This window comes from Musca vetustissima, unplaced genomic scaffold, assembly GCF_032173495.1.
Source record: "Musca vetustissima isolate MV318-11 ecotype Yass unplaced genomic scaffold, APGP_CSIRO_Mvet_v1 utg1258, whole genome shotgun sequence".
NCBI classification, from domain to species: domain Eukaryota; kingdom Metazoa; phylum Arthropoda; class Insecta; order Diptera; family Muscidae; genus Musca; species Musca vetustissima.
In genome coordinates, this window is record NW_026877219.1 from 81,751 (window position 1) to 107,985 (window position 26,235).

Sequence of the window (26,235 nt, forward strand, 5' to 3'; positions counted from 1 at the left end):
TGGGAAAATCCGGTTCAGATTTAGATATAGCTCCCATATATAATTTCGTCCGATTTAAGGTAAATGGTGCACCAAAGTACCTATATATATTTCGATATGCACGAAATTTGGCAAAGCCTATTAAATTAAGTCTAGAAAGATGTGTGCTAAGTTTCGTGGAAATTGGATCAGGTTTCGATATAGCTCCCATATATATTTCGTCCGATTTAAGGTAAATGGTGCGCCAAAGTCCACAAAAATCATTCGATTTGCACGAAATTTGGCACAGCTCATATATTTGGCCCAAGAACGAACCCTATTGAAATTGGGAAAAATCGGTTCAGATTTAGATATAGTTCACATATATAATTTTGTCCGATTTAAGGTAAATGGTGCACCAAAGTACCTATATATCTTTCGATTTGCACGAAATTTGGCACAGCGTATTGAATTAAGTCTGGAATGATGTGTGTTAAGTTTCGTGAAAATTGGTTCAGGTTTCGATATAGCTCCCATATATTTTCGTCCGATTTTATGTAAATTTTGAACCAAAACCCCTATATATCTTTCGATTTGCACGAAATTTGGCACAGCGTATTGAACTAAGTCTAGAAAGATGTGTGCTAAGTTTCGTGGAAATCGGTTCAGATTTAGATATAGCTCCCATATATATTTGTGTCCGATTTAATGTAAATGGTGAACCCTATATATATTTCGATTTGTACGAAATTTGGCATAGCGTACTGAATTAGGCCTAGAATGATGTACGTTAAGTTTCGTGAAAATCGTTTCAGATTTAGATATAGCTCCCATATATATTTTCGTCCGATTTAAGGTAAATGGTGTCCCAAAAGTCCTTAAATACCTTTCGTTCAATTTCATGTCAATGAAAAACGACGTCTGTTAGGATACTATGTAGAATATACCCATACATATTGTCAACCCAGTCCGACTTTACTACTTTCCTTACTGGTTTTAATTTATCTTACATTCAGATTTTCCTCTTTATTGTTTACCTTGTTACACACACATTTTCTTATGACATTTTTCATTATTATTTGTATTTCTTATTCAATTTCTGACCTAAATCTTGTGTGTGTGTCTTCGCAGACACATTTCAGTTCTATGCAATTTTAAGCCTATCTCTTGGTTTTGCATTCAAAAAAAGACAAGATTTTATAAATAGCTTAAAGGTCGTTCTTTTTATTATATTTTGAATATACGTTTTGTTGTCCGGTCCGGTTCGGTCCGTCCGATATGTTCATGAAATTTTATATGGCCGACATTCATTATTACGTCGATGTCGTTTTGGAAAGCGAAGACATAATAACACCTTTATGTGATAAAGAACAATAACAACAACAACTATAAGAATAAAAACAAATTCTTGACACACTTCTCAAATGTTGGATTCATTTCGACGACAACATCGTCGTCGTTTTTCTTGTTATTATTATAGTCTTCTTTGAAAACGACGTAAGAAACCTCCATGTCTATCCGTGCGCCCGTCTGTCCATCTGCCCATTTGGATACCATACATATATATAGTATATATGTATTGTGTGGCTGGCCTACAGACGACAACCTGAACTACTAAAAAATGATTTTTATTCTTCCAAAAATCTTCTGCTTCTTCTTCTTGTATTTCAATTGTTTTGTTTTCATTTTCATTCTCGTGTGAGAGCCTCTATTTACATGGTAGCTTGTTAGTTGAACAACAAGCTTGCTCTTGTTGTTTTTGTTGTTGACTGGACAATTGTTATAAAACAGCTGGGACAGGGGAGGGTATCGTCCTCCTTCGACATGTCTTACATAAATAAAAACACTTTACACCTCATAAAATTTAAACGAGCCGGTTATGTTTTTTTGGGGAGGCTTGTTTTAATTTTATTTTGAGTGTGTGTGTGTGTGTGTGAGGGTACTTTCAATGTTAGACATAACCCAGTAAACAATGTAACCAATTTTTCCATGAATATTTTTTTTGCAAGCCAATTTAAGCAGTTAAAAAAATGTAATAACCAAACACACACACATACACCTTTCGACAACATGTGTTGTCGTCCACACCACTTGTAATTAACAATTGAAGGCTGATGTGTCGTTGTCAGAGTTTCAATTTCTCCCCGAGATTTTTTTTTCTCGCAACATTACAACAAGACACAATTGGAAGGTATATATGACGTAAAGTGCAGTGCTGTCACTACCAACAGAGATCAACTAAAATATGTATTTTTTTTTTGCCAACCACCAACCAGCTATTTCTGTATAAGAGTGAGGGTGATGCTGATGCAGTTCAATTTTGGGATGACATTGAAATGAATTGTGTTGAGCAAGGCAAATGAAGTTGTTGAGGCAATGACAACAACAACAAAAACAACAGCATTGTGTATCTTCTTCCTAGTTAGAAAATGTTAAATTTGGTTCTATAGAAAAAATTCGTGAGACCCTTCGGGTCGATATTTTTTTCTATAGAAATAAAATTCGTGAGACCCTCAGGGTCGATACTTTTTTTCTACAGAAAAAAATTCGTGAGACCATCAGGGTCGATACTTTTTTTCTATAGAAAAAAATTCGTGAGACCCTCAGGGTCGATACTTTTTTTCTATAGAAAAAAATTCGTGAGACCCTCAGGGTCGATACTTTTTTTCTATAGAAAAAAATTCGTGAGACCCTCAGGGTCGATACTTTTTTTCTATAGAAAAAAATTCGTGAGACCCTCAGGGTCGATACTTTTTTTCTATAGAAAAAAATTCGTGAGACCCTCAGGGTCGATACTTTTTTTCTATAGAAAAAAATTCGTGAGACCCTCAGGGTCGATACTTTTTTTCTATAGAAAAAAATTCGTGAGACCCTCAGGGTCGATACTTTTTTTCTATAGAAAAAAATTCGTGAGACCCTCAGGGTCGATACTTTTTTTCCATAGAAAAAAATTCGTGAGACCCTCAGGGTCGATAATTTTTTTTCTATAGAAAAAAATTCGTGAGACCCTCAGGGTCGATACTTTTTTTCTATAGAAAAAAATTCGTGAGACCCTAAGGGTCAATATTTTTTTCTATAGAAAAAAAGTCGTGAGATCCTTAGGTCGATATTTATTTATAGAAAAAAAAATTCGTGAGACCTTCAGGTCGTGATTTTTTTTATAGAAAAAATTGTGAGTCCTTCAGGTCGAGATTTTTTAAAATATTATTTTAGGGACAATCCACACAGGCTTGGTTTTTTAAAGATTTTTTTTCAGGGGGCAACAACTTACTTACTTAGCTGGCTTGTGACAGAACTTTCATTCCATAAGTCGATTTCCAGGCTCCTCGGACTTTTGCGCAGTTTTTCCAATTTGAAAGACCTTATTCGGCAATGTTGTCTTCCACTTCATCTTTCCATCTTATTCGTGGCCTTCTGGGCTGGAGTATCTTCATACATTCTCACAACGTAGTCGCTGCAGCTCAATACATCTAACAATGTTGATGTCCGAGAATAGATGGTTCAACTGATGGTTCATTTGACGGCGATATTCACCATCAACCCAGATCGGCCCATAGATCTTTCGGAGAATTTTTCTTTCAAACACTCCAAGAGCTGCCTCATCTGCTTACGAAAGTACCCATACTTTAGATCCATATAACAGCACGGGTAGTATCAGCGTCTTGTAGAGTGTGAGATTGGTCTGGCGGGAGGTGGCCTTGCTTTTGAGTTGTTTGCTCAGACTATAGTAGTATCTGTTGGCCATCACTATCCTTCTCCTAATTTCAAAACTGATGTCATTCGTTTTGTTTATGTACCATGGTATATAAAAATCTTTGATTACCTCGAAGCTGTAGTTCTTAAGTTCCACAGTTGGTCCGAGACTACTGGACATCTTGCGCTTTGATACCATCAGCTTGGTCTTCTCGCCGTTTACTACCAGACCCACTTTGGCAGACTCCTTCTCAATTTGTTCAAAGGTGGGTGTTACCGTTCTCAATGTTCGACCCATTATGACGACGTCATCGGCATAGGCGAGTAACTGGTGTTGTTTGTTGTAGAGTGTGTCATTTCTGTTCACTTTTGCCTCTCGTATGACCTTTTCCAGCAGGATGTTAAAAATGTCACACAATAAACTGTCACCTTGTCTGAATCCTCGTTCGGTATTAAAGGGCTCCGAGAGGTTCTTTCCGACTTTAATTGCTGATGTTGCCGAATTAATTTTGCAGGAATGCCAAACGCAGACGTGACTTTAAACACCTCTGAACGGATAGGGCTGTCGAATGCGACTTTATAGTCGACGAATAGGTGGAATGTGTCGATGTGTTTTTCGTGGGTTTTTCCAGGATTTGGCGCAAAATGAAGATCTGGTCAATGGTGGATTTATCCGGTCTAAAGCCGCAAGCTGTATGGTCCAATAATATCATTGACCATTGGCTACAGTCGTTCACACTGTACGTTGGATAGCACTTTATATGGCCTCATCTATTCTGGCCTCATCTTGGCTAGCTGGTATACACACTCTATACCGTCATCTATTATTGGTTCTGGGGTATCCACTTCACCGCTACTATTTGACACCAGATTTTTTTCAAAATGATCCTTCCAGATCCTTAGCACGCTGTCTGTATCTGTCATCAGGTTTCCTTCTTCATCTCTACAGGAGGATGTGCCTGCACTACAGCCTTCGGTTTGGTGTTTTATCCGTTGGTAGAATTTTCGTACTTCATTCTGATTCCTTTACGTCTCGATTTGCTCACGTTTATGTTTTTCTTGTTCTTTATTCTTTTTTCTGAAAATACGGTTCTCCTCTCTCTATCAGTAGCATTACGACACTCCTGATCGTACCGCGGATTTCTTGATGATGGTCTTTGGTACCCAAGTGTTGTTTTTGTTGCAGTTTGTAGGCAGTGGGCAATTCTCTGCCACTGTGATTCTATATTATTATCGGGACAAGGGGTGCATTCGTCAAGCTGTTGGGTAAGTTGAGCGGATTAGGCGTCTGCACCTTTGCCTTTGATTTCTCGATCGGGAGAAATCCAAGTGGCCTTGTGTATATCGAGATGCTTGAATCTGAATCTGGTGCTGCTAACTACCATGTTTTTTGCTGCCGCGAAGTCAATCAACCTCATGTCGGCTGAATTTTACGACGATGGGGCCAAAGATATTTTCCCTTCGGATTTTTGCAATAAAATCTTTTAGCAGAATTTTAATGTCATGACCAGGGCAGCGATCATATACTGTTTCTAGGCACTCGTAAAATATGTCTTTGGTCTGCTCATCTTTATCTTCGGTCGGAGCATGGGCGCAAATGAGACTGATGTACAAGAACTTCGCTTTTATATGGATTATAGCAATTTGCTAATCAACTGGAGTGAATATGGAGACGAGGTCTTTTATTCTCCTGCTAACCATAAATCTGCAGCCAAATTCACGTCATGGCAGCTATAATACAGGGCGTAATCGTCTGATTTACTTACGCCTAACCCTTTCAACATACATATTAGCTCACTATTTCATCGGGTGATGAAAATAGCTACCCCAGGTGACACCACGGAGAGGTAATTGTCCACAATTGAGATGAAAGAGGAAACAAGATAAGCCTGGACTTCGCCATGTTAAAGCCAATCAGAGCCGTTGCTTGGTATCTATCATCCCCTACGCCACCCCAGGGGACAGAAACAGGCGTGGATTTTTTAAAGAATATTTTTTCGGGGTCAACATCAGGTGTGGATTTTTTAAGATCATCCACAAAGGCGTGAATTTTTTTTAAGAATATTTTTTCAAAGATATTTTTGTAAATATTCACCCCTATTATGGCCTCTCTTATTGGTCACTGAATTTTTTTTAAGCCTAACATTTTCTGCAATTCCCATATTGAATTTACAAACTAACATCTCCAAAACGTATAAATTTGCCAACTGCCAAGTTTATTCCATTCCGTATATATTTCACAAGGCTTAAGTTAAATTTCGAACTTGCATGCCATCTAACAGTTGCAATGACGTTAGTTTTTATGTGGACACCTTTATAACTACACAGACATACACACACAAACACATACAAATTTTACAAAGTTTTTTTTTTTTTTGTTCACAAAGAGAATCCCAAAGGTTGGAAGTTAAAGTCATACCTTTGTTGTTGTATTTGGCCACCATTGCGACACAAAAAACTTTTCTTCAACATTTTAACACAACAAATGCGAATTCTGCAATCTCAAAATGAAGTTTTGGGTTTTCGTTACATTTACAGTGTCATAAATTTAGATTACAATTTATATTTCGGTTGGAAAGAAAGTTTTTCTTTCGTTCGACTTGTCAGCAAAAAAATTGCAGTTCAAATGTGAAATGTGTGTGTATGTGTGGAAAACGAGGTGTAAAGGTATGGAGATTTTTTATACCCTTCACCACACTGTGGTACAGGGTATTGTCTTTGGGCATTTGTTTGTAACAGGCAAAAATAATCGAAATAGACCCATGGTTCCTTTTGAGAATATGCATAGAATCACTTTCTTAGTCGATATATGCATGTCCGTCCGTCCGTCTGTCCATGTTAAATTGTAAACAAAGTACAGGTCGCATTTATGATCCGAATTGAATGAAATTTGGCACTTAGTCACTTATTTGGCCCAAGAACGAACCCTATTGAAATTGGGAAAAATCGGTTCAGATTTAGATATAGCTCCCATATATATCATCGTCCGATTTAGGGTAAATGGTGTACCAATGTCTCTATATATCTTTCGATTTGCACGAAATTTGGCATAGCATACTGAATTATGTCAAGAATAATGTGTGCAAAGTTTTGTGAAAATCTATTCAGATTTAGATATAGCTCTTATATAGTTTCGCCCGATTTTAGGTAAATAGTCCAATAAAGTCCCTAGAAATCTTTTGATGTGCACAAATTTTTGCATAGCGTACTGAAATAAGTCTAGAATGATGTGTGCAATGTTTCGTGATAATCGGTTCCGATTTAGACATAGCTACCATATATATCTTCGTCCGATTTTAGGTAAATGGCGCACCAAAGTCCCTATATATCATTCGATTTGCACGAAATTTGGCACAGCGGTCTGAATTAGATCTAGAATGATGTGTGCTAAGTTTCCTGAAAATCGGTCTAGATTTAGATATAGCTCCCATATATATTTTCGTCCGATTATATGTAAATGGTGTACCAAAGCCCCTATATATCTTTCGATTTGCACGAAATTTGGCACAGCGTACTGAATGAAGTCTAGAATGATGTGTGTTAGGTTTCCTGAAAATCGGTTTAGATTTAGATATAGCTCCCATATAAATTTTCGTCCGATTTAATGAAAATGGTGTACCAAAGCCCCTATATATCATTCAATTTGCACGAAATTTGGCACAGCGTACTGAATGAAGTCTAGAATGATGTGTGTTAGGTTTCCTGAAAATCGGTTTAGATTTAGATATAGCTCCCATATAAATGTTCGTCCGATTTAATGAAAATGGTGTACCAAAGCCCCTATATATCATTCAATTTGCACGAAATTTGGCATAGGGTACTAAATTTATTCTAGAATTATGTGTGTTAAATTGCCTGAAAATCGATCCAGATTTAGATATAGCTCACATATATATTTTCGTCCGATTTAATGTAAATGGTGTACCAATGTCCTCTATATGGGCTGTGTATTTTTTTATAAAATCTGCGCCTCTCACGGGCTGTGTTTTTTATAAAATCTGCGCCTCTCATGGGCTGTTAATTTATTTTATAAAATCCACGCCTCTTTTGGGCTGTGTATTTTTTTGAATATATCCAAGGTGGCTGTATATTTTTTTTATAAAATCTGCGCCTCTCATGGGCTGTTAATTTTTTTATAAAATCCACGCCTCTTTTGGGCTGTGTATTTTTTTTATAAAATCTGCGCCTCTCATGGGCTGTTAATTTTTTTATAAAATCCACGCCTCTTTTGGGCTGTGTATTTTTTTATAAAATCTGCGCCTCTCATGGGCTGTGTACTTTTTTTATAAAATCTGCGCCTCTCATGGACTCTTAATTTTTTTTTATAAAATCCACGCCTCTCATGCGCCGTTAAAATTTTTTTTTTATAAAATCTACGCCTCTCATGGGCTGTTAAAAAATATTTTTTTTTTTATAAAATCCACGCCTCTCATGGGCTGTTAAAAAATATTTTGTATAAAATCCTCACCTTTTTCGTGACCCACTTAAATTCCCTCCATACATTATGATTCCCATACAACACCATTTCAAAAATGTCCCTTTTAAATTTCAAATCCACAATTTAAAAAAATAAAAATGTAAATTTAAAACCACAACAATATTGTCCCGCAGCTATTGTGTCGCTAATACAAAACAAATGCGCCAGTCACCAGTAGACCCACCCACTGATGCCCGCTTAACTCTGAAAACCTTTGAACTATTGTTTTAGTTGCAGCCAACCATGACTCTGTTAACATTTCTCCGCACGCTGGCCTGCCAAGAATAGAAACATAGCAGCGAACGTCGAACAGCAGCAACAACAAAAACATTTGTTCTTTGATTTACAACAGCAGCAGCAAGCCAGTGGAAAAAATGTTGTTGTTGATATTTTGTTTTGGCAACAACAACAATAATAACAAGAGAAACCCCAAAATAGACACAAAGCATTTGGGGGTTAGGTTAGAAGAATGGGCGGTCTTTGCCACAAAGGTACATCAATGATGTTGAGGTTTGGAACACAATTTTGGACCCAGATCCTTGAAAAATTTTAAAATCCACGCCTCTGTGGATGCTTGAAAAAATATTTTTTAAAAAATCCATGACTATGTGGATGCTTGGAAAAAAATATAAACCAACCTCGTACTTATACGAAATTTCCAACACTGGTGACATCTATTTTCTGCATCAGTTAACACTTTGTTGTTGTCTTTTTTTCTGTTGTTGTAAATTTTGTTTTCCAAACAAAACAAAAACTATGTAACAAAGTTAACATCTTTTGAAAATGTTTTTTTTTTTTTTTTTGTAAATATCTAAATCCATTCAAAGTCATTTCATATATTTTTTGCAGGCGTAACTCTACGGTCCCACCTCCCTCCAAATGGAAATATTAATAATTGCCATATTTTTTTTTTCATTTGCATTTGACGTCAAAATATGAAATGAATTTAATATTCGTTTTGTTTTTGTTGTTGTATTATAGTTGGTCAGCGCCAACAGCTTGGCATGGAAAATATGAAAGCGAATGTTGGATGGTTGAAAATTCTCTGCCATAGCGTGTCTGAAAAAATTGAAATGTTGGTGTAAACAAAAGTTTTGTGCTTTCTAGAGCAATTAAATGAATTCTAATTTGAATTGAAATGATAATTTTGGCATGGTTTTGCAATTTGAGGATTGAGGATTTGAGCGCCTATAGAAGTCGCTGAAAAAATATTCTTTAAAAAATCCACGCCTATAGAAGTCGCTGAAAAAATATTCTTTAAAAAATCCACGCCTATAGAAGTCGCTGAAAAAATATTCTTTAAAAAATCCACGCCTATAGAAGTCGCTGAAAAAATATTCTTTAAAAAATCCACGCCTATAGAAGTCGCTGAAAAAATATTCTTTAAAAAATCCACGCCTATAGAAGTCGCTGAAAAAATATTCTTTAAAAAATCCACGCCTATAGAAGTCGCTAAAAAATATTCTTTAAAAAATCCACGCCTATAGAAGTCGCTGAAAAAATATTTTTTAAAAAATCCACGCCTACAGAAGTCACTGAAAAAATATTCTTTAAAAAATCCACGCCTATAGAAGTCCTCGATAATATTTTTGTTTTATCCACGCCTATAGAAGTCTCTAAAAAAACATTCTTTAAGAAAGACCCGCCTTCATAATTCCCTCAATTTTTTTTTAATCAAGGTCTATAGCAATTCCCGAAAACAATAAATCCACCCTTTCTACAATTTTGTTGTTTATTTCCCTTTTTTATTTTTCTTCATTCTCTAATTTTCTTCTCTATTTCCTTCTCCTTCCAGACGCGGCATTACACCACCACATCGTGTCAAATCCATTTCAATGGCCACCTTCACTCAAGATGAAATTGATTTCCTTAAGGCCCATGGTAATGATTTCTGCGCCAAGACATGGCTGGGATTGTGGGATCCCAAACGTGCTGTGCATCAGGATCAACGCGAGCTGATGATTGATAAATATGAACGTAAACGTTATTACTTGGAGCCGGCTAGTCCTCTTAAGTCCCTAACAAATGCCACAAATCTTAAGACTTCGTCGTCAGGAGCAACAACAGCAGCAACATCCACGTCCACATCATCATCATCAGCAACATCGAACAATAATCGCAGCAACAGTAATAACAACAATAGCACACACAACAACAATCACCACTCCCACATACAATTAACTCCGCCCACTTCACAACGTACTACAGCGAATGGCCTACACAAATCCTCCTCATCGGCCATAAGTCGTCCTCAGCATAGCGGTAACAGCAGCAGCAGCAATAACAACAACACATCGCATCTTCAAAATGGCTTCAATACCGATGCCTTTGGTCTACACAATGGCTTAAATTTATCGGTGGGTTCCGCCTCAACTGGCGCCCTCTCCGATACCAGCAGTTGTGCCAGTGCCAATGGGTTTGGGGCCGAAGCAGATTTTGTTGCCGATTTTGGTTCAGCTGATATTTTTAATGCCACCGTGGCCAGTACGAGCCCAGCCTCATCGGTGGGTTCAGCATCGATAACAAATAACGGTTATGCCAAAATACAACAGCCACTGAAGGCGTCATCCACACAAGGAGGATCGACCGCCATTAGTGCTCAGCAACAATTTATGAATGGTTTTACCAGCAGCAATGGTGGTAATAATGAGAATTTTGCCGATTTCGATCATGCACCGATTTATAATGCTGCAGGTGAGTTGAAGGTTTTTTTATTTTTGTTGTTGTTGTTTTTCTTCTTCTTGTTTTTGTAAAGCTAATGGCTAGTCCACATTTGCTCCACAAACTAGCAACACAACAATTTTATTTATTTAATTTTTCATTTTTTTTGTTGTTGTGTACACGAGCCGCCTATATGCTCTAAATGTTAATTATTTCTTTTGTGTTGTTGTTTTTTGTGAGTCTAGTTTTTGTTTTTTTTTTTCGCTCACTCACATGAACTTTTCGAAAAACAGTCTAAAATGATTTCCTTCTTCTTTTTGTAAAATTGTTTCTAATTTTTTTTTTCTATATTTAATGGTTTCTATTGGTATCAGGAGCGTAACTTCTAGGGGAAGTTATTTGCCCATAAAATTCTATATTCGGCCATACAAAGGTCTCTAACCGGCCCTCAATAGATAGATAAGGGTCAGATAGAAGACCTCCCAAAAAGACTTCAATAGAAATAGAAAACCACCTTAGGGTCTTCTACACATAGAATATCGGACTTCTTAAGGGTCCTCCATATATAGAAGATCTCCCAAACGTCTTCTATAGGTAGAAGATCTCAAAAAGGCCATCTATAGAAGAAGGCCATCTATAGATAGAAGAATACTTCCTAAGCGCCTTCTATAGATGGAAGATCTCCCAAACGTCTTCTATAGATAGAAGACCTCCTAAGGGTCTTCTACAGGCTTCCCAAATATATGCTACAGCTAGAAGACCTCCCAAAGGTCTTCCATAGATATAAGACTTCCTAAGTGTCTTCTATAGATAGAAGACCTCTCAAAGGTCTTCTATAGATAGAGGTTTTCCTAATGGTCTTCAAAAAATAAAATACCTCCTTGGGGTCTTCTATCTATAGAAAATGTCATAGGGATTCCTAGGGATATACTAAAGATAAAAGATATTTTAGAAGTCCTCCGAGGGGTCTTCTACACACCGAAAACCTCCTAACGTTTCTCTATATACAGAAGACCTCCTAAGTGACCTCCTAACGGTCACATAATGATAGAAGATCTCCTATCGATCTTCTATGAACAAAAAACCTCCCATGGTTCTTCTGTATGCTGAAGATCTCCGATTAGTCTTGTGTAGAAATATGAACTCATCTCTATCTTACATAAAAAACGGACCACCGGGATTCCCTAGACAAAATACCTCCAATCGGTTATATATGGGCAAAAAATCTCTTTTCGATCAATCTGAGGGAAGGCTGGACCTCCTCTCGGTATTCTAGGCCAAATAGAAAAAAATCGCTCAGGCTTCAAGAGAAAATTAAGACCTTCTATCGGTCTTCCTGGTAGACAAAACATCGTAGTTTTATACATAAGGCCCTTTCATCGTTCTACCCACAATTTATCCTCTGTAGATAGAAGTCCTTACTTTTTAATTTTGGTTGTAAGAAATTACCCTGTTAAACGAAATACCTCCAATCGCTTATCTATATGCAAAAAATCTATTATCAATCTTCTAGACTTTTAATCTCAGGGCTGGCAGGTCCTTATCTCAATATTCTAAGACAAGTAGAAAAAATTCACTCAGGCTTCGGGAGAAATAGAAGAGCTTCTGTCGGTCTTCCGGGTAATATTTTTGCACAGAAGGTCTTATTTTTACACAGAAGACCTTTCGTCCTTAGAAACCTTCTATGGGTCTGCTATATAAGTTAGACCCATAACTTGCCCTCTTTAGATGGAAGTCCTTTTTTTTAATTTTTGTTACAAAAAAACGCTTCTGTTAAACTAAATACCTCTAATTGCTTATCTGTAGGCAAAAAGGCTCTTATCTATCTTCTAGACTTTCGATCTGAGGGGAGGCAGGCTTCGAGAGAAATAGAAGAGCTTCTGTCGGTCTTCCGGGTAGTATTTTTGCACAGAAGGTATTATTTTTACACAGAAGACCTTTCGTCCTTAGAAACCTTCTATGGGTATGCTATATAGTTAGACCCATAACTTGCTCTCTTTAGATGGAAGTCCTTTATTTTTAATTTTTGTTTAAAAAAACCCTTCTTTTAGGCTATAGTTCTGCTATTAGACCCACAATTTATCCTCTTTAGATTTTTGAAAGAATATGGACTATTAGAGGTGTCGATTTAGCGTGGATTTTTTATAGAATATTTTTTCCTGGACTATTAGAGGCATGGCTTTTTTAACGAATATTTTTTTTTGCTCCTTTTGTGCCATTCTTCTCAACTCCACATAACTGCAGCTTAGCTAAACATGTTCAAATAATGCTACTCCTTTAGCTACAAACAGATTTTTTCTTCTTCTGCCAACTCTTCCTCAGCAGTTAACCTATATATTTGCTAAAAAAAAGTTGCATTTATTTGAAAATCCTTTTGAAACTCTTTAATAATTCTCGTTTCCAGACTCAGCTGGTATTTTTGTGTCGGTCTCTTTTTATTCCTCTTTTTTCTTTATTTCTCTTTGCTTTAAATGTTTTTTTTCTTGTAATTTTTTTCTTCCCCTTTTTTGTGCCAGATTTATATTAAAGCCATTCCCAAGTATAACAGGATTTATGACTTAATAATCCGATTTTATTCTTGTTTCGGAATCTGCAATTATTACGTGTGTGTGCGTGTCTTCTCCTTTCTCTAGCGATTCTGTGATTTATTAGAGAAATAGCCACAAATTATTTTTTCTATATTCTTTTTGTTGTTGTTGTTCTTGTACATCCTTATCTCTTTGCTTCGCCTTCTTATTGGCTTTATAGTTTAATCGCCTTTCACACACACAGACACATAACAACATTTGACCATTAAATTGGTCAAATTGGTAACAAGTCTCCGGATGCTAAGCTGCTCCACATATTTTTGATGCACCATGTTCTAGCTTTTTTTGTTCAATTATTTTTTTTCTGGTAGCAAAACTAATTTGGTTTCGAAAATATGGGTGTGTGTTCTGTCATACACGCTAGATAAACATGTTTGACATTTACCGTTAAATTCAAAAAAATATATAAAAAATGTGGAGTTTTTAAAGAATATTTTTTGAAGAGCTTTTAGAGGCTTAGATTTTTTAAAGAATATTTTTTGAATGACTTTTAGAGGCGTGGATTTTTTAAAGTATATTTTTAAGGGCATTTAGAGGTGGGGATTTTTTAAAGAATATTTTTTCAAGAGCCAGCTAGAGGCGTGGATTTTTTAAAGAATATTTTTTGAAGGACTACTAGAGGCGTGGATTTTTTAAAGAATATTTTTTGACGGACTACTAGATGCGTGGATTTTTTAAAGATTATTTTTTGAAGGACTACTAGAGGCGTGGAGTTTTTAAAGAATATTTTTTGAAGGACCACTAGAGGCGTGGATTTTTTAAAGAATATTTTTTTAAGGACTACTAGAGGCGTGGATTTTTTAAAGAATATTTTTTGAAGGACTACTAGAGGCGTGGGTTTTTTTAAAGAATATTTTTTGAAGGACTACTAGAGGCGTGGATTTTTTAAAGAATATTTTTTGAAGGACTACTAGAGGCGTGGATTTTTTAAAGAATATTTTTTGAAGGACTACTAGAGGCGTGGATTTTTTAAGGAATATTTTTTGAAGGACTACTAGAGGCGTGGATTTTTTAAAGAATATTTTTTGAAGGACTACTAGAGGCGTGGATTTTTTAAGGAATATTTTTTGAAGGACTACTAGAGTCGTGGATTTTTTAAAAAATATTTTTTGAAGGACTACTAGAGGCGTGGATCTTTTTAAAGAATATTTTTTGAAGGACTACTAGAGGCGTGGATCTTTTTAATGAATATTTTTTGAAGGACTACTAGAGGTGTCGATCTTTTTAAAGAATATTTTTTCAAGGGCCTACAAGAGGCGTGGATATTTTAAAGAATATTTTTTCAAGGGCCTACAAGAGGCGTGGATATTTTTTCAAGGGTCTACAAGAGGCGTGGATATTTTTAAGAATATTTTTTCAAGGGCCTACAAGAGGCGTGGATATTTTAAAGAATATTTTTTCAAGGGCCTACAAGAGGCGTGGATATTTTTAAGAATATTTTTTCAAGGGCCTACAAGAGGCGTGGATATTTTAAAGAATATTTTTTCAAGGGCCTACAAGAGGCGTGGATATTTTAAAGAATATTTTTTCAAGGGCCTACAAGAGGCGTGGATATTTTTTCAAGGGTCTACAAGAGGCGTGGATATTTTAATGAATATTTTTTCAATGGCCTACAAGAGGCGTGGATATTTTTTCAAGGGCCTACAAGAGGCGTGGATTTTTTAAAGAATATTTTTTTGAAGGACTACTAGAGATGTCGATCTTTTTAAAGAATATTTTTTGAAGGACTACTAGAGGCGTGGATTTTTTGCAGGATTACTAGAAGCGTTGATCTTTTTAAAGGATATTTTTTGAAGGACTACTAGAGGCGTGGATTTTTGTTACCTAAATACCCTAAAATAATAATCATTAATTTTTGTACAAAGAATTTCGCTTCATTATTTTTTATTTTTATTAACTTTTTTAATTGTTGTAATTTATTGTTTTTGTAAATATATGTCCGCGTACAGATAAATATCGATTTTATAATCATTTATTTTTCTTTTTCATTTTTTCACGCAAATCCAATAAATTTTGTGACATTCGAAATTGGATCGAAGTTCTTAATTTTAATTTTATATTATGTATTTTTTTCTTTCTTCTTCTTCTCGTCTATTCCAAATGACCCCCCGAACACACATCCTTTGTTCAAAATACAACTTTTTTTGTGTAATTATGCTTGACCTTGATAAACAACAAACCAAACCAACAAAACCGTTAATAAATCCTCCTTGGTCATATCCGTAAAGGACAAAATCCTGTGGGAGATGTTAACGAAGAGCCCAATTATCAATTTGTACGAAAAAATGCTGTACGCAAGAAATCCCTTCGATCCGATTCATTGACATTAAGCAAACCAAATGAACGTCAATTAAAGGATATTCTGGAAATGGACAATTCTTTGCAATCGGAGAACGATGGACAGCAGCAGCAAGAGGATTATATACAATTTACACCAAATGAGGCCTATCAAAAGGCCACAAATGATTTCAATAGCATACTTGAGGATTTCGAGAGATTTTTAACAATGAATGGTGCGGCGGGTCACCATCGATATTCAATGGGTGAAACGGAGAAGAATAGCAGCGGTGGAGAGGGAGATTTTTTTGCAAAACAAAAGCAACAATCGGTTAATACCACCAACACCTCCACATCTAAGTTTACACCTCTGGCATTGGCTGCCCATGCCACAGCAATGGCTGTATTGGGTAATCAAAATCATTTCAATACCACACGAACGATGGTAGGACCCCCACACCAACCACCAACAACAACAACATCTACCTCCATTAGCAGCAGCAGCAACAGCTCAAATTTAATGACATCAAAGGACACTTCATTAAATGCTCAATGGGATGTTTGGTCTCTGGATGGTGGCAGTGCATCGCCAGCAGCAACAACCTCAATGTACAGCCAACGACAGCAACAGGCCTCGTGTATACCAGCAGCATGGCTGACATCAACAAGTCTATTTGATATAAAAGAAGAAGAGCAGCAACAACAACCCTCGATAGGCATGTCCTTGTTTAGCAACAACAACAACACCAGCATCCATGGTGGCAATATCCTTAACCCGTCCAACACCACCACAACCTCATTCTTTGAAACAGCCCCAAGAACAACAAATCTGGCAACCACATCCGAATCGAAAAATATCACCACCAGTATGTCCAATTCAAATCCTTTTCGTCCTGTGCATCTCGATGTTGTTTGTGATAGTATGCGTAATCATAATAATAATAACTATGCAAATGAATTACAATTATTTAACAACAACAATAATAATAACAACAACAATTTTATTAGTCAATTTTCTTCTACCGCATCTTTTGTTCCTTGCCACATTGCAACCACAGCAACAACAACACCACATACAAATGATTTTAATTTTGTACGAAATTCTAATTCAAATTTTGATTTGTTTTCTCCTGTTGCTGATGTTAATGACGATGATGAGAGTTCTTTTGCCAATAACAACACCAATAATAATAATGATCATAATAATTACAATAACAACAATCCAATTAGAAATCCATTTACCCCAACTTCTCCACCCTCCACTCCATCACCTCCTCCTCCTACAACTTCTTCCGCATCGTTGGCTACAAATGTTCTTGCAACCTTCACATCATTATCAACACCTCCACCACCAGCCTATGATGAGAATGATCCCTTCTCAACCGATCATATTCTCGAACAACATCCCGAAATTCTTTCCAGCCTAACGTCAACAACGTTTCCCAACTCCGCCACTCCTTTGTCAACATTGATCCCCAACTCCAACACTCCTTCCTCCTCATCAGCATCTAATTTTGTTGTTGCTGTTGATCGAAATCCCCACAATTCGAATCGGGAAGTGGCTGCCGCCAACCAAAATTTTCCAAAATGTCCTTCAAATATTCCCCAACCAGATGCGTCAATTGATAAATCGATCTCCATCACAAATTTTACAACATCTTCTTCTTCTTCCACTACTATAAACTACAACAGCAACAATCACATATTTTACAACAATAAAAATAATGATTACAATAATAATAATAACAACAATAATATTAATAATTGTTGGCGTAAGTTTTTTTCTTTTTTTCATTTTTTTTTTTCGTTTGAGTTCTAATTTTGTTTTCCAATTTTTATTTTTAGAGTTGAAAATTAATTTCGAATTGATTTTATTTATTTATGCTAATTATACACAGTGCTACAGCTTAAGAAAAATATTAATACTGAATTTAAATATTTTTTTTTCAAAGCCAATCTCAATAGTGAGGTTATACAGGCGTAGATTTTTAAGGAATATTTTTTCAAGGGCCATTAATTAAAAAAAAATAGAGAGGTATACAGGCATATATTTAAGGGAACCCCACCCATTCTCGATTTTAATTTTTCAAGATTTTCAATGGGCTGGTAAATCAATACCAATGCTTGTTAAGGTTTGTAACTTTGCACACATATATTTGAAGATTTAAAAGAGAAGAAAAATAATTTACGAAACATTTTTGTTATTGCTTTGTTGTTGTTTTTTGTAATTAAAGAAAAGTCCTTATTTTTGATGGCGGGGATGATAACTCCTCACTGGAACATCGGAATCCGAAAATTCCAACGGTGTTCTCTCGTATGAACTAGGATTATTGACTTCGCTCTAAAATTAACAAAATGGCGGACCTTTGAAAAAATATTTTTGGAAAATCGCCGATTTTTGACCAAAAACCAAGTTAAAAAATAAGGAAGATCTTCACCGATTGGCTTTATCCTAGTTCATACGATAGCCATACACTCACAGAGAAACGTGTAAAAATTTGGAATCGATTGGGTTATTAGTTTTTGAGTTATCGTGCCCGCCATTCGCAAAAGAGAAAAACGCGGTGTAAGTTTGAGAAGCCCTTTAGCCGTCACTTGATGCTGACACAATAAATCGGCTATATCTTCAAGAGTTCTTGAGATTTTCACTTGAAATTTTGTAGAGACATTCTTGAATTAGTGTAGAATCGAATTAAATCAAAAAAAATTTTGACCCCGAGAATGGGGGGGTCCCCTTAAAGAACATTTTTTTCAGGGCTATTAGAGGCGTGGATTTTTTAAAGAATATTTCTTCAAGGACTACTTGAGGCGTGGATTTTTTAAAGAATATTTCTTCAAGGACTACTTGAGGCGTGGATTTTTTAAAGAATATTTCTTGATTGACTATTAAAGGCGTGGATTTAGTGATCCCTAAAAGGCGTAGATTTTTTAAAGTCCTTTCAAAAGCGTAGATTTTTTAAAGTCCTTTCAAAGGCGTAGATTTTTTAAAGTCCTTTCAAAGGCGTAGATTTTTTAAAGTCCTTTCAAAGGCGTAGATTTTTTAAAGTCCTTTCAAAGGCGTAGATTTTTTAAAGTCCTTTCAAAGGCGTAGATTTTTTAAAATCCTTTCAAAAGCGTCGATTTTTTAAAGTCCTTTCAAAGGCGTAGATTTTTTAAAATCCTTTCAAAGGCGTAGATTTTGTAAAGCCCTTTCAAAGGCGTAGATTTTGTAAAACCCTTTCAAAGGCGTAGATTTTGTAAAGCCCTTTCAAAGGCGTAGATTTTGTAAAGCCCTTTCAAAGGCGTAGATTTTGTAAAGTCCTTTCAAAGGCGTAGATTTTGTAAAGCCCTTTCAAAGGCGTAGATTTTGTAAAGTCCTTTCAAAGGCGTAGATTTTGTAAAGCCCTTTCAAAGGCGTAGATTTTGTAAAGCCCTTTCAAAGGCGTAGATTTTGTAAAGCCCTTTCAAAGGCGTAGATTTTGTAAAGCCCTTTCAAAGGCGTAGATTTTGTAAAGCCCTTTCAAAGGCGTAGATTTTGTAAAGCCCTTTCAAAGGCGTAGATTTTGTAAAGCCCTTTCAAAGGCGTAGATTTTTTAAAATCCTTTCAAAGGCGTAGATTTTGTAAAGCCCTTTCAAAGGCGTAGATTTTGTAAAACCCATTCAAAGGCGTAGATTTTGTAAAGCCCTTTCAAAGGCGTAGATTTTGTAAAGCCCTTTCAAAGGCGTAGATTTTGTAAAGTCCTTTCAAAGGCGTAGATTTTGTAAAGCCCTTTCAAAGGCGTAGATTTTGTAAAGCCCTTTCAAAGGCGTAGATTTTGTAAAGCCCTTTCAAAGGCGTAGATTTTGTAAAGCCCTTTCAAAGGCGTAGATTTTGTAAAGCCCTTTCAAAGGCGTAGATTTTGTAAAGCCCTTTCAAAGGCGTAGATTTTTTAAAGAATATTTTTCCAGGGACTACTAGAGGCGTAGATTTTTTAAAGAATATTTTTCCAGGGACTACTAGAGGCGTAGATTTTTTAAAGTCCTTTCAAAGGCGTAGATTTTTTAAAGTCCTTTCAAAGGCGTAGATTTTTTAAAGTCCTTTCAAAGGCGTAGATTTTTTAAAGTCCTTTCAAAGGCGTAGATTTTTTAAAGTCCTTTCAAAGGCGTAGATTTTTTAAAGTCCTTTCAAAGGCGTAGATTTTTTAAAGTCCTTTCAAAGGCGTAGATTTTTTAAAGTCCTTTCAAAGGCGTAGATTTTTTAAAGTCCTTTCAAAGGCGTAGATTTTTTAAAGTCCTTTCAAAGGCGTAGATTTTTTAAAGTCCTTTCAAAGGCGTAGATTTTTTAAAGTCCTTTCAAAGGCGTAGATTTTTTAAAGTCCTTTCAAAGGCGTAGATTTTTTAAAGTCCTTTCAAAGGCGTAGATTTTTTAAAGTCCTTTCAAAGGCGTAGATTTTTTAAAGTCCTTTCAAAGGCGTAGATTTTTTAAAGTCCTTTCAAAGGCGTAGATTTTTTAAAGTCCTTTCAAAGGCGTAGATTTTTTAAAGTCCTTTCAAAGGCGTAGATTTTTTAAAGTCCTTTCAAAGGCGTAGATTTTTTAAAGTCCTTTCAAAGGCGTAGATTTTTTAAAGTCCTTTCAAAGGCGTAGATTTTTTAAAGTCCTTTCAAAGGCGTAGATTTTTTAAAGTCCTTTCAAAGGCGTAGATTTTTTAAAGTCCTTTCAAAGGCGTAGATTTTTTAAAGTCCTTTCAAAGGCGTAGATTTTTTAAAGTCCTTTCAAAGGCGTAGATTTTTTAAAGTCCTTTCAAAGGCGTAGATTTTTTAAAAAATATTTTTCCAGTGACTACTAGAGGCGTGCATTTTTTAAAGACTATTTTTTTAAGGACTACTAAAGTCGTGCATTTTTTAAATCGGGCCAAAAAATAAGCATGTTTTGATAAAGATCGGTCAATATTTAGCGGGTCAGATGGACCCCTGAAGGACATAGGCCCCAAAAGTTAATAGCATATCCATGAGGAGTGATTGACCTTTAAATTGATACCAATTATACTGTCGTATGTACTCGGATGTGGGAGTTACAATTAAATATTTACAGGTGCTAATGTATTCCTCTAATATTTAGTAACCCATTACCACACTAGAGGGCGAAAATATAGAGCTGATCGCTTTGAAATTTTCCATGAGGTTCCAGTTATGGTCAAGGCCAGCGCCTATAATTTTCGGTGATGATCAGATAATAATTTTGGGATGAAGTGGACCGAAAACTTAATTTTTTGTGTTTTTTTTTGAGTCAATCTATAGGCCACGATTATACACAACCTGGAACAAGTAATTAGAAGGGCTATACTGTATATTAGTAATATTCGGAAAATATGACATTGTAAGGAAGAGGTCCTGTTAACCTCTGATCGGGCAAGAGGGTGCTCGGAATAACCATCCGCAGAAAGTTAGAGTTCCGTGGTAGTTGTGTAGGGTATCGACCGTGTCCGACTATACTGCTCTGCTCACAGGTTTAAAGTATATTTTTTCAAGACTGCTACAAGTTTGATTTTTTTATTTTTATATTTCATTATTTTATTAATTATTTTTCTTTAATTTTTGGTAGCACTGTGTATCTTATTTGTTCAATAACACGCCAAATTTTTATTTGTTGCCTTGCTTGTTGTTGCTGCTGTTGCATTTGTTGTTATTTTCTATCGTTTTGTTTGGTTGCTTCGTTGCTGCTGTTTTTTATCGATTCAATTCAGTTTGTTAATTGATTGCATGATTTTTGCGATAATATTATTTTTTTTGTATTGCAATTGGCCCTTTTTATATCCTCCACCAAAATGGGGGTGGGGTGTATATGAATTGTGAAATTAGAGCTTTGAAATGTTACCCAGACATTGCTTTTACTCCCAGGATGTTTGGTATTGCAAATGACATTTTCGGCTTTTTTTACGATTTTATCCCAATTTTCAAATCTTACCTGCTGATATTGGCTTCGCGAATTCTTGAAGGTTGAACAACACCTTTGCAAAACATTGAGAATATAGGTTCATGTTTTGTAGTAGTACCATGTAAAGCCCGCCACCATTTTATTTTCTGTGTGGTTTGAAGATTTTTCATATCGAATTAGAGATATTTTGGAATTTCAATTTCTTACATGCTGGAAACTTCCAATAAATTTATTTAAATAAGTAAAATTTTCGAATATTCAAAAATCTACTCTTTTTTCACAAAACATTTTTTAGCCTTTGCTATATGTAGACAATTTTGTATTGCCAGCCTTTTTATTGCATAATTATGATTGCAGTTTGATTGTTATGATTTATGATTTACAATTTATCAAATACTCCCCTATGTATGTCTTGAGAATGTTCCAAGCTAATAAATTTGTATTACCTTTTTTGTTATTGTTATTATTAAATTCAAAACTATACAAGTTTCTGGTTGCATCATTGATTTTTACTATTTTTTTAAGTGAATCTTTCAAACATTGACTGACTTATTTATTACTTAACCATTTACATCGTCTAATTGTTATTAATAATTAATTTATCTAATATTAATCGATGTATATATTTTCTTCTCTCTTGTTTCTTTTCTAGGTCTTCCAATGTCGAATGGTATTACCATTAATAATAAAAATTCCAATACAAATGGCTTTAATAACAATAACAACAATAACAGTAATGTAAGCACATCTCCTGCAGCCCCAGCAGCGGATCGTTATGCCGCCCTTAAAGATTTGGATGAACAATTGCGTGAAAGTAAAGCTGTTGCAGCCCAGGCTGCGTCAATCGTTACCGCCAATGTTGTTGAATCTGGTTTTGGAAATCGTAAGTAAAAATTCGTTTTTTTTTTAATATTTTCTCTAAAAGTGTTTTTTTTTATAGATGAAGGTATTTATTATGGACAGGAGAAAGAGAGGCGACTTGAAGGTATTTTTAGGAGAAGGGACGACAAAATAATACTTAGGGAGCCTTAAAAGACCAGCAAAATATTGTATTTGTAAATGTACATTAGTCTTCCGTAATAGTTTAGAAGTTAGCAGTTTCATACGACCAAAAGAGAGAATAGACTTCAAGGAAACTATGAGGGAAAGGAAGACCCATCAAAATATATATATATATATTTAACCATTGAGAGGAGATATATAGTCGGTCGTTGCCGACCATATCATACCCTACACAACTACCACCGAACTCCGTGTCCACGACAGAGGGGTCTACGATCCGAAACGACCCAAGTCTTACTCGGCCAACGACTATCACCTCAGCCCATTGTGTAAAAGCAATACGGCTGTTACAACAACAACCGCCGAACCCTAATTTTCTCCATATCTATATTCCAAACCTTGGCGATATTTGCACCCTCTTTCTTACCCTGGCATATTTCCGAATCATGTTTCCCAGAGTAAACATTTACGCCCTACGATCCTAATTTGGTGATTTTACACCCAAAAGTCTTGGTTCATTTAAATACTTACCGATTATTTTTAAAACAGTAATTTTAAATAGTTAGTCAGTTCTCTTCCCAAAAAAATTTGTAATATTCGTCTTACAATAGTGGCCTCAAAAGCACTAGCATACAGAAATATAGTTTTCAGTCCATTCCACCCTATATACCATCTGATCATCACCGAAATTTCTAGGTATCGTCCTTTACAATAAAACTTCCTGTAAAATGTCATAGCGATCCAGCAACAATTTCGCCTTCTAGTGTGAGTTTGGTCTGGCGGGAGGTGGCCTTGCTTTTGAGTTATTTGCTCAGACCATAGTAGCACCTGTTGGCCATCGTTATCCTTCTCCGAATTTCAAAACTTATGTCATTCGTTTTGTTTATGGCGGTACCAAGCTATATAAAATCTTTGACTACCTCGAAGCTGTAGTTCTCAAGTTCCACAGTCCGAGTCTACTGGACGTCTTGAGCGTTGATATCATCAGCTTGGTCTTCTCGCCGTTTACTGCCAGACCCAGTTTGGCAGACTCTTTTTCAATTTGTTCAAAGGTGGCTGTTACCGCTCTCAATGTTCGACCCATTATGTCGATGTCATCGGCATAGGCCAGTAATATGTGTTGTTTGGTGTACAGAGTGCCATTTCTGTTCACTTTTGCCTCTCATTTGACCTTTTTCAGCAGGATGTTAAAAAGGTCACACGACAAACTGTCACCTTGTCTGAATCCTCGTTCGGTATTAAAGGGCTCCGAAAGGTACTTTCCGACTTTAACTGCTGATCTTGTGCCTGTTAAAGTTATCCTGCATAGCCGAATTAATTTTGCAGGAATGTCAAACGCAGACATGGCTTTAAACACCTCTGAACGGATGGGGCTGTCGAATGCGGCTTTATAGTCGACGAATAGTTGGAATGTGTCGATGTGTTTTCCCATGGGGTTTTTTCCATGATTTGGCGCAGAGATAAAATCTGGTCAATGGTGGATTTTCTAGGTCTGAAGGCACATTTGTATGGTCCAATAATGTCATTGACCATTGGCTTCAGTCGTTCACACAGTACGCTGGATAGCACTTTATATGCGATGGGAAGAAGACTTATTCATCTATAGTTGACACATATCGTCTTGTCTCCTTTTTTTGTGCACGAGACACAGGATGCTGAGGTTCCAACCATTGGGCATGCACTCCTGTAGCCAACTTGTACTAATCAGGCGGTGCATGTTCCTTACTAGCATCTGACCACCAGTCTTGAATAGTTCGGCTTGTAACCTATCGGCACCTGCTGCTTTATCATTCTTCAGCCGATTGATTATTATTCTGACTTCATCTTGGATTGGTGGTATACACTCTATACCGTCATCTATTATTGGTTCTGGGGTATCCTCTTCACCGCTACTATTTGAGACCAGAAGTTTTTCAAAATGCTCCTTCCATATTCTCAGCACGTCACCAGGTTTCCTTCTTCATCTCTACAGGAGGATGTACCTGCACCAAAGCCTTCGGTTTGGTGTTTTACTCGTTGGTAGAATTTTCGGACTTCATTCTGACTCCTGTCCTGTTCTTTCTTCTGTTTTCTGAAAATACGTTTCTCCCCTCTCCTTTTCTCCTTAATTTAATACACTATGCCAAATTTCGTGCAAATCGAAAGATATTTAGAGACTTTAGCGCACCATTTACCATAAATCGAACGAAATTATATATGGGAGCTATATCTAAATCGATTTTTCGCAATTTCAATAGGGTTCGTCCTTGGGCCAAATAAATGAGTTGTGCCAAATTTCATCCAAATCGTATGATAAATGCGACCTGTACTTTGTTTACAATTTAACATCAGCTGACGGACGGACATGCATTAATCGTCTCAGAAAGTATGGACTATTTTTGGGCCAACAGCAGGGATTTATGGCAAATTTATTGACAACAGCAAACTTCTTCCTCATTCTAATCCCATTAATATTTTTTTTTTATATTTTACACCGTTTTTTTTTCAGCTACAAATGGTACGGTTAATCCCTTTGCCGCTCACAGCAGCAACCCAGCTGTTGTGGCAAATCCATTTCAAAATAATGGCAATGCACCGCCGCCGAATGCAACACAATTGTTTGGTCAAATGACTTTAATACCAAATGGCATGGCAAATGGCTTTATGAATGCGGGACAAAAATCACAGGCCAATGCGGGATTTTTCAATTATACCGCCAATGGTTTTGCTACCACCAATAACATTAACAATAACAACAGCAATAATAATGCCAGTAGTATGAATCCAGCCGTAGCAATAACATCGCCAGCCGGCGGTGTACCCGTGGCAACATCCATGTATTCGGCGGGAATACCAAATGGTTGTGGCTTTGGTTTTGGTACAATGCATCAGCAGCAACAAATTGCCGCAACGGGAGCTGGGCTAACGGCAAATGCTTTCAATAATCCTTTTGCGGTAGGTTTTGAGTGCTATACCACGCCATAATATTCATTTTGTTTAATTTACTGTTTTTTTTTTCTTTACAGGCTAGTGGAGCTCTAAACTCAAATAATCCATTTTTATGAGATTTACGAAGCCTTAGATACGCCAATGATCCTTTACTAAACTATGAAATGCTTAGACGCACCTAAGCCCCTCAACGATTGTAGTTTAGTGGTGGAATGACAAAACCAAGCCCCCTTAGTTTTTAATTTTTGATTTTACTCTAATGAATGAAAAAGAGGATCGATCCATCCTCCTGCTCTCCCCTACCTTCTCGATATCTCTTATAAAAACAACTATAACTGTGGTTTATTTCATATATACATAGATATATAAATTTCGTTTATTTTATTCATTTTTTTTTTAATTTTAAAAACAAAAGAAATTCTCTTTTATCTTAAATGTGGTCTAAGTTCCCGCCCCCATTTTTTCACCAGGGAACTAGCTATAAACAAATTTATAAATACAAAATAGGCTGCAAATATAACAAAGATGATATATATAAATTTAAAAAAATTTCCTTATACAAAAGAAAGAAAGAAAAACAAAAAAAAATCAACAGAGAAGTAAATCTAAAGCCTTATCTAAACAACAAAAGAATAGTCCATTTTATGAACAATAGTTATAAATATAATAATATTATAAAAATAAAAATACTAATAATAATTATAAATATAAATATTAAAATATATATATATACATAATAAATTACAACAAATTACAAA

The 26,235-nt window shown here is 35.9% G+C and overlaps 1 protein-coding gene across 1 annotated transcript; it reads left to right on the plus strand.

Annotated features, from left to right (window-relative positions):
* The first annotated feature begins 9,930 nt into the window (after positions 1-9,930).
* LOC133321799 (type-2 histone deacetylase 1) lies at positions 9,931-25,682 on the plus strand. The gene is made up of 4 exons (XM_061530873.1): positions 9,931-10,822; positions 22,200-22,430; positions 25,038-25,483; positions 25,555-25,682. Exons 1-4 carry the CDS (start codon positions 9,964-9,966, stop codon positions 25,591-25,593), a joined length of 1,575 nt encoding a protein of 524 aa, XP_061386857.1. The 5' UTR covers positions 9,931-9,963; the 3' UTR covers positions 25,594-25,682.
* Positions 25,683-26,235: the final 553 nt, after the last annotated feature.